At 42.5% G+C, this 12,313-nt stretch overlaps 1 protein-coding gene across 8 annotated transcripts in view; it reads left to right on the top strand.

The window, feature by feature from the left end:
• fnip1 (folliculin interacting protein 1) overlaps positions 1 to 12,313 on the top strand; it is a 33,212-nt gene that overhangs the window by 8,741 nt on the left and 12,158 nt on the right. For 5 of the 8 annotated variants that reach the window (XM_068330592.1, XM_068330596.1, XM_068330598.1 and 2 more), the window contains 7 exons: positions 4,374 to 4,503; positions 6,862 to 6,962; positions 7,222 to 7,296; positions 7,593 to 7,684; positions 8,666 to 8,749; positions 10,268 to 10,339; positions 11,858 to 11,993. In XM_068330592.1, coding sequence (XP_068186693.1) covers positions 4,374 to 4,503; positions 6,862 to 6,962; positions 7,222 to 7,296; positions 7,593 to 7,684; positions 8,666 to 8,749; positions 10,268 to 10,339; positions 11,858 to 11,993 — 690 coding nt within the window. Of the gene's footprint in view, positions 1 to 4,373; positions 4,504 to 4,824; positions 4,873 to 6,861; positions 6,963 to 7,221; positions 7,297 to 7,592; positions 7,685 to 8,665; positions 8,750 to 10,267; positions 10,340 to 11,857; positions 11,994 to 12,313 lie in introns of all 8 variants that reach the window. The other 3 variants (XM_068330591.1, XM_068330593.1, XM_068330594.1) reach the window with 2 other exon arrangements.

Genomic DNA, 12,313 nt, shown 5'->3' with positions numbered 1-12,313 from the left:
CTATTTCCGCATGCCGATGGAATTTAGCCGAAGCATGCCGACGAAAATAGCCGAAGTGACCCCCGGACTCCCCCTTTGGGGGGGTATCCCCCCCCCCACACACTCCACGACAAGTGTGGTTTTATACCTCCCAACAATTGAAAACTTGCATTCACTATGTGTAAATACAGTCATACAAATATATTACTCAATGTTTACTTGTAAGCTTTACTTAATATTATAGCAAGCCGCTGTCTTGGACACAGAATGTGGCTTTTTGTGGCTTACTCAATTCTTGTACACTGAGCCACAGTGGCTTAGTCATACTAGCTCCTGGTGCAAGCCCAGGTTTATGATAACCCTTTGCCTCTGCATCTCCTCGGGAAGTGTTACACTGCTAATGAGATTCGCTCAACTGTTACCAGAAATGCATTTAATGCATTTTGGCTACTAATAAATGTAAAATTGAATATCTTCTTATTGCCTGAAATTTATATGAAACTTTTGTAGTGAATAAATAAATGTAATTTTAATGTGTTGTTTTTATTTTAGCTTTATTTAACCAGGAAAAAGTCCCATTGAGTTGTTACAACTCGTCTCCCAGGGAGTCATTTCCAAGACAGATGACAGAGTTACACAATACACGAAGGACAAGACAAGGCCACAAAATACACCATAAATGACATCCTGTACTACACACTCTGGAATACAGTAGATAAGACATAGGCATAGAGGTAAAACAGTTCAATTTATATGTCAGTGTTAATTTTAAAATGTTTTTAAATGTATGCAATTAATTCTAGATTTAAGGTGGCTTGAAGTTCATTCCAGACTTGTGCATATGAATAAAACACTGTTTTACCAAGTTCTGCTCTTGTTGTTGATGAGTTTAATAGTAATTTTTCTGATGACATAGTCCTTTTAGACTTTTAATGAACATTACAGCTTATTGGCAGCAGAGAACATCATAAAGAGATATAGTACAGCAGTGTGCACACAGCAAACTGCATTGATTACGAAAAAAAAATCAGATTGTGGTTTAGGTCCGCTCTGGCTGGTGGACCTTCTGCAAGTTGACGGTGAGCTTCAGGGCTGAATACTGGGAAGGCTTCCATGTGCCCCTAAAACTTTTTCAAACGATTGAATGCCTGTCAAGGCCTGGTATGACAAACGACTCTGGTTTTACAACTTCACACAGCAGCCGGTTGCAGCACATGACTCCCTCTCCTCCACTCCCCTGCAGATTCATTCTGAACCATGTCAGCTGTCGTACTGTGACACCAGTGTTTGGTAAATAGTAGCTGAATGCCTGTGGATGTACACACAGAAGCTGTGTGTCTCTCACCCTCACAGATGTACATATTTACGAGACCAGTGCTCGAATAGATCTACCTCACACGTAACCAAAGGATGGGACCCAACCCCCACAACAGAAGGATAGCAGCGCAAAACAGCAGGCAGTCATCGATTAAATAAAAATCTTTGTAGAAATCTCAAGTAAAAAATATTTAAAATACACCAGGGGCAAAATAATGACACGGATACCTAGTCATACTTACTTTTCATGAGGAAAAAGAGCCGGTCGGGTGGATAAATGTACAAGATACAAAGGATCAGGAGAGGGAGCAAACTACACGTTCCTTTGCTGAAACAACACGTGTTCTATTGAACATCTCCATATCTCTTGCTGTTGTCCATACCACATCCCCTACATGAAGAACAATCCCAGGATGTCACACTTCTGCCATCCTTATAAGAAAGAAAACAAGACACAAGCAGTGGCGTGTAGGCCTAAGGGAGCTGACCCTTCAGCGAGGTCCTGCTTCATATGTAGTGCACCATGTGTCCTCCTCTAACATTCAACAGCAAACAAAGATACATACCCAGAAAAACAATGTTAGCTTCACATGATCGTGTTGTTGTGATGATGTAGTTATCGTCACACCCTACACAGCTGAAAAAGATATCCTCGCTCCACCTCACTGAGACTCACCAACTATGTAAATGCTGTTTTTAAAGGTGAGCCTATGCTTGCTATTTGCTCACTAGTAAATGGACTTAACTGTTCCTTTCCCCACTCCCCATCAACCCATTTACTATAAACACTGGTGTTTAGGGAGCCTCCCTGCTCCCCAATAAAGGCTATAATTAGACCCAGCTCCATGCCCATCTGTCTGACCCATCTATCCATCAGATCAGACAAAAATCCTCCACTGTCTGTCGCTCAGCTCCCCTGTCATATTTATAGCCCCCACTAAATCAACAGTAGACAGTTACCCTAAACCAGGGGTGTCCAAACGTTTTGTAAGGAGAGCCAGAATTGATAATGTGGATGTGTCAAAAGGCAACAGCCCCTGACAACAATATCAAAAACAATTAAAGATGCACATATATATGCTGTTATTGAATATTTTCATATATGCAACAAACAATGAAATTACCAAATGTAAGCATTTAAATGAACACATCAGGACATAAAAAATTTCTGAACTTGCAGCAGTAATAAAAAGAAACTCTTTAAAATAAAACTCTGTGTGATAACAGATATGTTGCTCTGATAAGAACTCAGCAGATCAAGAGTGAACCTGAGGACTGGACCTCTACGTATGGCAGGTCTTGTGATAGGGGAGTGGTAGACATGCCTTGTCACGTAAGTGGGAGTTATGTAGTCTCAATCTCAAGCAATTCTTGTTCAAGTTCATAAGTCTGCTCACACAAATATGTGGAGCCAAACAAACTGAACACTTCCTTGGAAAATGTGTGCCTGTCTAGAAACTTGTCGTCATCCATCTGCCAGTAAAATGACACGAGAGGGCTGCAGGTGTTTCTGCATAGTTCACTGTCAGAGTGACAGTCCATCAGCTCTAACAGGGGAAGTGGAGTCTCATCAGGGTCCACGTTGAAACGAGAGGAGAATAACATTTCCTTTTTGATCACGGCAAAATCCCTGAAGTGGGCATTGAACTCACCAACCAGGAGAGCGATAATCGCTGCTTACCGCTTTGTTTGCTCACTTGTATGGCCTACCATGACATCTGAGTGACAAATGTAATTTCCCCTAGGGGATCAATAAAGTGTATCTTATCTTATCTTATCTTATCTTATCCTACAGAGCTCGGGTATGCGTGGTGCAGGATTCTGTTAGTGACTCTGGAATCATTGTAGCTTCGTGCAAAAGGCTGTGATATGTACAACTAGTTAACTCACTACTGCATCTTTTCCTTGAAAGCACATTCAGATGCTTTCTTTGTTGTTATGTCAACCAAAAAAATCCAATTCTACCATTCATTCGGTGTTTGACAGTTCTTACATCTTGTGGTCCTTTTCAGCCAAAAACTGTCCACTTTGCCCATTAAGGGAGAAAGTCACTGCAGTGTGGTTCTCCTACTGACCCACCTCACATCGTTGTGATGGATCACATCTCCATATCCAACCTGTGTTTGAGTTCCTTCAGATTTTCAGCATGGTAATTCTCAGATAGGTTGTCGTATGTATTGGCATGTACAAGTACTAACAGTATAGCAGACTATATATCAACTTTCAGTGAAAAAACTATTGTAATTTTCATCTTTCCTTGAAGCAGTTTCCTACATTGTCAACTTTAGATTTTGCACTTGCTGTAGCTTTGACAACAGAACAAAGTTAATTCAGAAAGCTAAGTGTGGGCTGCGAACACTTGCAGAGCAGTCTGGAGTGACAACCTCTCCCAAACAAGAGTACCGGCATCTCACAGCATGGGCTGTGATTGGTCTATTATTCTGTCTTCTTCTTTGATGGTTTATGGCAGTTGACAGACTTCTGTTACACCACAATGCGTCCATGAGTTGAGAAAAGGAACTGCTTGATCAATGTGTGCACCATATGGAGAGCCAAATATAACCAGTTTTTAGACATAATGCATGGGCTGTAAAAAATCCAATCTTGGGCCGCGATTGGCTCGTAGGCCAGACTTTGGACATGCCTGGCCTAAACAGTACAGTACACAGAGCATGTTGTAAACATGCCACATCCTTCACTGAATTGCAGAAGATGACCTGAATGAAACCACAAGTTACCAAGCAAGTGCTATAGAGCAGAAGTTGCCAGTAAGAGGAGCTTCACTGCTGGACTATTACTTAACCATGCAGCATATAAGTAACATAAGTGGTGGTTTATACATTTGTTGTGTTTAAACTGTAGACAAGTTTATTTCCCTCCTCTCCAAACTGTTTCAGAGCATGCATTGCATATCACATTCATCTTCTGAAACATCTTTTACACCTGATTGACCTCTGATCGCATAATTTGTTTGAATTTAATTGGATTGTATTATCTATAATTTTCTTCACCATGCCTGTTTTGCTTTGTCCACCGTGTGATCCCTCTCTCATCCGTCCACTGTTCCCTCCATGTAGCTGGCCGATCCCCCAGCTGGAGCCCAGTCAGATCCGACTGATAGTATACCAGGACTGCGAGAGACGCGGCAGAAATGTCCTCTTCGACTCCAGCACCAAGAAAAGGGTCACCGAGGAAACCTCCATAACAGTGAGTTTAGTGCTTGTTTTGTGCATTGTTGTTGTTGTGGACGATTATGAAGATGGAACAGTTGTTTAGGTTTTATCCTAATATCATTCAGCAGTTTCATGGCGTTCGAAGGACATGAGATGCACAGTAGCATTCCTATGGAATGGTGCAGGAAGCATGTCTGTCCTGGTGCATTTGTTGAGTTCCTTCTTATTCACTATTATTTTGACAGGGCAGTGGTCAATGAATTGATGGGATTTCTCTAAAAAGAGTTATGTTATCAAGTTAAGTTGATTTTTTTTCAACCTGTAAAACTAAAGGTCACTTCTCCAAACATGTCAGTTTTCCAGGCCAAGACTGAAGAAAGATATCACACTTCATGTCAAACAGGTATCCTCTTTGTGTTCCTCAATGATTGCATGACACCCGGCGTTGCTTCATAGTGAACACACCCCATACCAGTCAGTGAAACATGATCACAACGACTGTTTTACTACAGCATAGCTGTCAGTACAGCACAACAATAGCATTGAAACATATTAATGATGTGGTTTATCTACCAGCCTCGCCCAGCACTTATCCTGTCAGATTTCTTTTAATAAACTGCGTCCCGCTGTTTTCTTCGTCTTTGTTTTGAATGATGTGCCTGATGTTGTCATGATGCTGCTTCGTGTCTCTCGCCAAACCTGACCACTTTGTTCTGGTGCTCGTAAATCATGGCCTCAGGGGATTGCTCAATTATAAGCAAGCAACATTTTTTCTTTGTCACATGACCAATCTCACGTGACGACCCACTCCCTGTCCGTCATTCTGTTGGTTTCTGCTGGCTGTTCTCAAACATGTTTAATGTTTGCTGTAACCTTATAACATTTCCTTGTCGTGTCTCTTCTGTCTCTCCTGGCTTTTAAACATTTCTTTTATAAAAATTGTTCTGTAACTTCATCTTTCCTTTCTTTCTCTACCTTATTCTGTCATTACCTGTGTTGTTGTTTTTTTCTCTCTCAGCCCCTTTCGTGGCTCAGTTCCTTTTATTTCTTAACCGTCACTCCTTCTTCAGCTGTATTTATTCATTGATGGGTTTTTATTTCGTTGTTTTTATCAGTTCAGACAAATCAATTTAAGAAAGATTGTCAGGAACAGCTAAGCACAGATGGAGAGAGAGACGTAGCAATAGAGAAACAAAAAATGGACGGTTGCATTGGCTAGGTGAGGACAAAGTCCTGGTAAAGAATTAGCTAAATAGAGGAAGAAAGAAAAGGAGAAACTTCTGGTCCCGCAAAGAAATGGGGATGTGATACAGGAGAAAGAAAGCTGCAGGAAATCAAGAGCAATGAAGCTGGATTGCTGGAGGGAGCAGCAGAGAAGGAAGAGGAGGAGGAGGAGGAGGGTGGGAATGATTGCAGTGCTGTTTTGATCACGAGTTCTTGAGAGTCATATGACTGACAGTCACATGCTGCTGGCTTCTGTGTACACACCTCAAGTTGCACTGCGGCCTACACACACACACATACACACACATGCGCGCATGAGTACGTGTGTGCATGATTTGCACAATTACTCCTACAAGTGAGCAATTAAAGAACGTAAACAACAGCTTTGGAGCAGGAATGAAGCAACAATCCTGTTTTCACTCTGCTTCTTTTTCTCTGGTTTTCTTTCTGTTTTATACTGGAAACAACTCGGGTGAGCCATTAACACAGCCGAGTTAAAGACACACACACACACACACACTCACACACACACACACACACACACACACACACACACACACACACACACACACACACACACACACACACACACACACACACACACACACACACACCACACACCACACACACCACACACACACCCCCCACCCACCCCCCCAGATGCATTCCTCCTGAATAGTCTGCCAAGTTGAGGAGGCACATGACTCTGACTGCTTGAGCTCACATTGCTTTTAGTTTGCTGTTGACATACAGTAAGTGGCTCTGGGCTATTTGTATATATTCTTTTTCTGAATAATTCAACTTTATTTGTGTTTCTCTGTTAATAATTTTTCTTTCTGTTGAGATGTTAAACTGTTGTCATCATGGTGGAGTTAAAATGCCAAAGCCAAAGAACTATGGCTTATTAGATGTGCAAATTTGGGCTTTGGGCTTTTCTCTTGTGAGTGGACACAAATACTCCAGAACATTAAACGCAAAGAAGTCTGGATGTTTGTGTTTTTTCATGTAACTGTACAGAGTTCCATGTTTTCCTGAATGTCTGTTCTTCCAGTGCCATCAGAACAACCTTCTTCATTTATTGTTCTCTAAGGCCAGCAATTTTTAAGATGTGTCGTGTTGTCCTCTCCTTCCTCCTCCTCCTCCTCCTCCACCTAATCCTCCTCCTCAGGGTTCGAGGTGCTCTTCGGATGTGGTAATGCTGGGAGAAATGATGTTCGGTTCAGTGGCGATGAGCTACAAAGGTTCCACACTAAAAATCCACCAGATCAGGTAGAGATCGGGGATCATGCAAGACCTTTTCCTCAGTTGATGATGTTGATGTCCTTTGACCAGGAGTCTTATTTTATGTTTAGTTCAGAAATCTGACTTTTACTACTTGTCATGGGATTATTTTTCTTATTTGAGTAGCAAGATGGGTAAGGTGTAGCAGAGGAACACAGGAGCAGATTCTTTAGATGTGGGTGGAATAAGTTGAAAGTGAAAGACACAGAACTGATGATGTTTGTCCCCTGTGCTATCAACATGTCAGATCACCGCCTCAGCTGATGCTGAGTAAGGTCTTCACCGCCAAAATGGGAGGCAGTGTGTATGGCAGCCTCAACACGTAAGCACAAACACTCACTCATTCATTCACTCACTCACTCACTCACTCACTCACTCACTCACTCACTCACTCACTCACTCACTCACTCACACACACACACACACACACACACACACACACACACGCCTACCTTGCTCTAACTCCCCTGACTTCTCTATCCTCTATCTGTCTCAGATATAGGCCGTACTTTTTTGTTGCATTTATGTTTTCACATGTACATGTATTATATGAACATTATAAGTATATTCACAGTATAAGAAACTGGTGTTCTTGTTTCTACGCTTCTGTGTGTGCAGGTTACAGGACAGCCTGGAGTTCATTGGACAGGACAACAACACCCTGAGGCCAGATCAAAACACCGGGGCCAACAGTCTTCTAGGGAACATCGGTAACCACACACCACCCAACTGTTCAACCCTGTCATGAGTACACTGAAGAATCATAATCATAGGATGTGCAGTATATATTCAATCAATCGATCAATCAATCAACTTGTATTTGTAGAGTGGTTAATCACATAAGCAAACATTTCAAAGAGCTTTAGAAGAAGAAGAACAAGAAGAAGTATACTTTATTGATCCCCGCAACGGGAATTTACAAAGTCACTCGGTTAGACATCTGCTCTACCGCTGAGCCACTACCGCCCCTAAATTCAAGTGGAGATGCCAACAGACAGAAACCCAAAAGAACCCTCCAGACAAGCAGTAGCAACATGTTAAAATAGTTTATTATTTGGCACCAGTTCCTGTCAGTGCCTTTATGTTCCTTTGAGAATAACCTCCAGTAGAATCATGGAGGAGTTCTTGACTTTCATTGATCGCGTTGGTAGATCTGTTTGTTTCACTCTCACCATCAACTTTCCTGTTTGCATACAAACCACGTTGGATAGACTCTACCAACAGCTCTCCCTGACTGATCCCCCTGCTTTAAACCTTGTGAAGAGTGAACTGGCATTGCAAGCACAAATTCTCTCCGTGACTTGGCTCAATCAGCTACTGTCCTCTTTGTGGGAAGTATCTGCAGACCTGTTTTCCAGTGTAGTCTAGCTAAATGTTTGAAAAACTCCCAATATAAATTAGATACAAAGAAGCTGTTGTTAAATTCTAATCTTTGTGGTTATTCTTTTCATTATCATATAATATAAACCAGATGAATTTGTACAAATGAGAGATGTAAACTGTCTTTAGTTGCTCAGCTGTGTCTTCTGTGAATGAGACATCCCTTTCTCACCTGAATGACTGCTGACCTCCCTAGAGGATGGCCATTATTTCAGTCTAAAAATCCCTTACTAACTGTGGCTCATGTTTTTTTTGTCTCTTTTCTCTCTTCCCCCCTGTCTCCTTTTACATGACGTGTTTGTGCCGCACAGGATTTTCTCAGCTCTGCAGCCCTCGAAGGGCCTTCTCTGAACAGGGCCCTCTGCGCCTCATCAAGAGCGCCTCTTTCTTTTCAGGTTGGCGCTTAAAAACTGGCCATGACTAACGTGTGCCAGTTTGCATGCCTGTGTGGTGATGTTTGCACTAGTCGTAGTAATAGTAATGGCATGCAATTTCACAGCACTCATATAAAAAACTTGGGTCAGGTAGAAGCTGCAGACATAATTCCCTGAGATGGCTCTGGTGCTGGATCCCTTCAGTTCAGTTACCGTGACCATTACAGAGCTTTTGGTGGTTTTCAGTGGGCTTGTGTTGTTTTATTTGGCTCACGGCAGAGCAAAATAAAACATCCTCACCCATCAGTCTGTCAGATCCATCAAACAGATCATCAATAGATCTGCCAGCAGAATCTGACCCAGGCCTGTAGGTTTATCAAACAGAGGGTGTGTACAGGTTCTCACTGGTGTTAGTGGTTCTTCCTCTGGTCCTCTTCCTCCTCTTTTCGTGTTCTTATCTCACAACTTGTCTTGTAATCATCCTGCTCCGTTCCTTCTTTCCTCTTCTTTAAGACAAATCGTGCATGCACACAATCAGTAGTGTCCTCTTTTGCATCCATACAGTTGCAAACTGTTCCAGGGGGTTTGTGGTGGGCTACATACCATTAAAGTGTTTTTTCAAGGGGATTTCTATCTGTACAAGACATGCATGCTAAACATTGTTCACATAGCAGAACTGTGAATAAAAGTAATATCCCCTGATGATCTTTTGTTAAATGATATTGGTGTTTTCCAGTAGAAACAATCAGCACCTATGAGTGTCTTTTTTTAGACACAAAAAAGTCTTGTAAACAAAATTGGAACTGACAGAGCAGTAATGAAATGAGGAACTGAAGAAAGCTAAAGTCAGATTCCTGTCACTGGTTCTGTCCCGCTTATCAGAGCTCACACGTGTCAGTGTCGCTCTTCCGCTCTTCATAAATGAACCCTCTGAATGGCCTTAAACTGGGGTTAAGGTTTAGAAAAAATGTCAGTCTACTGTCCTGTGTATAGCTCCTTTATGTTGGTTTGGCATGTAACACGCACGCACACACGCACGCACACACACACACACACACACACACACACACACACACACACACACACACACACACACACACACACACACTGTTCCTGAAAAAGGAAGTTAGATGACAGCTTTAGCTGATGCAGGTAGTGACAACCAGTTCATCAACGACTCGTGTTAGGTGTTTTGTGCTGTATACGCTTTGCTTGTGACACTTCCTGTTGTTTGGTGCCACAAAAGAATGCCTTACTAAAGTCCATGACAATCATCAACGACCCACGGAGTCGTGCTAGAGGTTTGAGCCGCAGATTGTGGTCAGATATTGTTCATAAGAAATTATTATATGAAACAAGCATTTCAGACTTCACCCAGGAGCTCCTCAGGCCATTATTGTAGTTCCTAGTTGGTAACATTTCGCTTCCTCCTCATCTAACAGACTCTCTTCACTGGAGTGTGTTGTATATTTTCTTTCTGTCATTTGACTCCCCCCATCTCATTCCCATTTCTCTGCTCTCCCTGCTGTCTTCAACCAGGCCACAGCCACCCCATGGACATGCCAGGCCGGGGGCTTTATGACGAAAGGGACAGCGGCATTGCCAGATCAGGTGAGTTAATGAGACTAGGAGCCAAAGCCTGGATTTAAATGGACTCTACATAGCTGCCAGCCTGACACCTGAGCTTTGAGCTACATTCACAGTTATCCTCTTTAAAACACGGGGTGATTGAGTTAAAATCCAGATTATTGACAGTCACACTTTTGAGAGGTTGTTATATTGTAATATCAATTAATAATAATAATACAATTTCCTCCGGGATTAATAAAGTATCTATGTATCTATGTATCTATGTATGTATGTATGTATGTATGTATGTATGTATGTATGTATGTATGTATGTATGTATGTATGTATGTATGTATGTATCTATCTATCTATCTATCTATCTATCTATCTATCTATCTATCTATCTATCTATCTATCTATCTATCTATCTATCTATCTATCTATCTATCTATCTATCTATCTATCTATCTATTGATCATAGGAATTCATTTGATGTTATGATGCCCCACCTTGGACAAAATGGATAACAACCTCATTTCTATTCACTGTTCAAGGACAAGAGAGAGCAATTATATAAACTCCGGTTACTTTAAGCCACCTCACCTCACTAATGCGGCATGCAGACGCACATACATGTAGCTTTTTTCCATTCATTAAAATGACACACAGGTCTACCCTCTGGGGGCTGATGGGATATGTCAGGAGAGAAAGGTGAGCTGTAAAACACACCGCTCTCTCTTTCTCTCCTCCGGTCCTTCATACCCCAACACTTTGAAGTATTTTAGCCTAAAACCTGTAAGGGAATAGGAAATCGAGGGTTGGATGACGGTGTGAAGGTGTTTACAGGGCCCCCAGTGCCCAGAAAACCTTGTGCAGTGGAATCTGACCCTTGCCCCTGACCCCCCCTATGAACACCAACATGCCCCACTGGCATGACTGGTATGAGGGGAACTGTGTTTCTACTCAAACCCGGGTCACATGCAGAAGATTAAATATAGCAGCTCCCAAACCTGCTACAAGTAAATGGGCTTCTAATTCAAGCCTTGTCCTCTCTCTGTCACTCTCTCTCTCTCTCTCTCTCTCTCTCTCTCTCTCACACACACACACACACACACACACACACTGCTTGAACTGTATTGCTCTTTATCTCGCTGTTTTTCTTGTGTACAGCTAGTCAGCACAGTTTCCTCTTCATGCAGGCTCATTCATGTACCTTGTGACGCTTATCTATCTCTTATCGGTTCACACACATGATCACACCATCTCGTTGGCTCGTGTGAGTATTGATCAAAACTGGTGCTGTAAATAACCTCGTGACCAGGGTTATATTCTGGGTGTATGCGGGTAGGTAGTCCTTATCAGTTCAGCCTGGTGTGAGACCAGGTCAGCCTAAACCTGAAGCATGTGACTGTTGACAGGCGGGTACAAATTCAGGAGATTTCAAAGTTGTAGACAGGTGGATTTCTTTCTGCCTCTTCTCAGTTGGTGCTATTGAAGGAATAACCCTTGCTCTTGTTTCTGCTCTCACCCACCATTTCCTCCCTTTGTCACCCCCCCCAGCTTCTCTGAGCAGCCTGTTGATCACTCCCTTACCGTCTCCCAGCTCCTCCCTGACCAGCAGCTGTGCATCCAGCTACCAACGTCGATGGCTGCGCAGTCAGACCACCAGCCTGGAAAACGGCGTCTTCCCCCGATGGTGAGACGCTAGCGACCACACGTACACACTCCTGTGTAAAATTAATGCTCTTGACTTGCACCGATTGAAGGGACGTGTACTGAAGAACACACACTCTTAACTCTTTGGCTGCCAGCCCTTTGTACCAATGGATCCCCTTAGGTGGACTTTCTCTGACACTCCAGACATTTATTTGTGTTTTCTTACTTATTCTGACCGATCCCAATATGCATCACTCAGAGTGACACCGTGTTCACTCGCGGGTGAGCTTTGACATATTTCTTTCGTTGCATCATGGGAACTTCAGTCTTCCTCTGATTCTCCATCCTCTGTTAAGTAAC

The sequence above is a fragment of the Antennarius striatus genome, chromosome 13 (assembly GCF_040054535.1).
Source record: "Antennarius striatus isolate MH-2024 chromosome 13, ASM4005453v1, whole genome shotgun sequence".
In the NCBI taxonomy this organism is placed as follows: domain Eukaryota; kingdom Metazoa; phylum Chordata; class Actinopteri; order Lophiiformes; family Antennariidae; genus Antennarius; species Antennarius striatus.
Note: the sequence above shows the minus strand (reverse complement) of the source record. Positions and strands in the feature narration are given on the sequence as shown.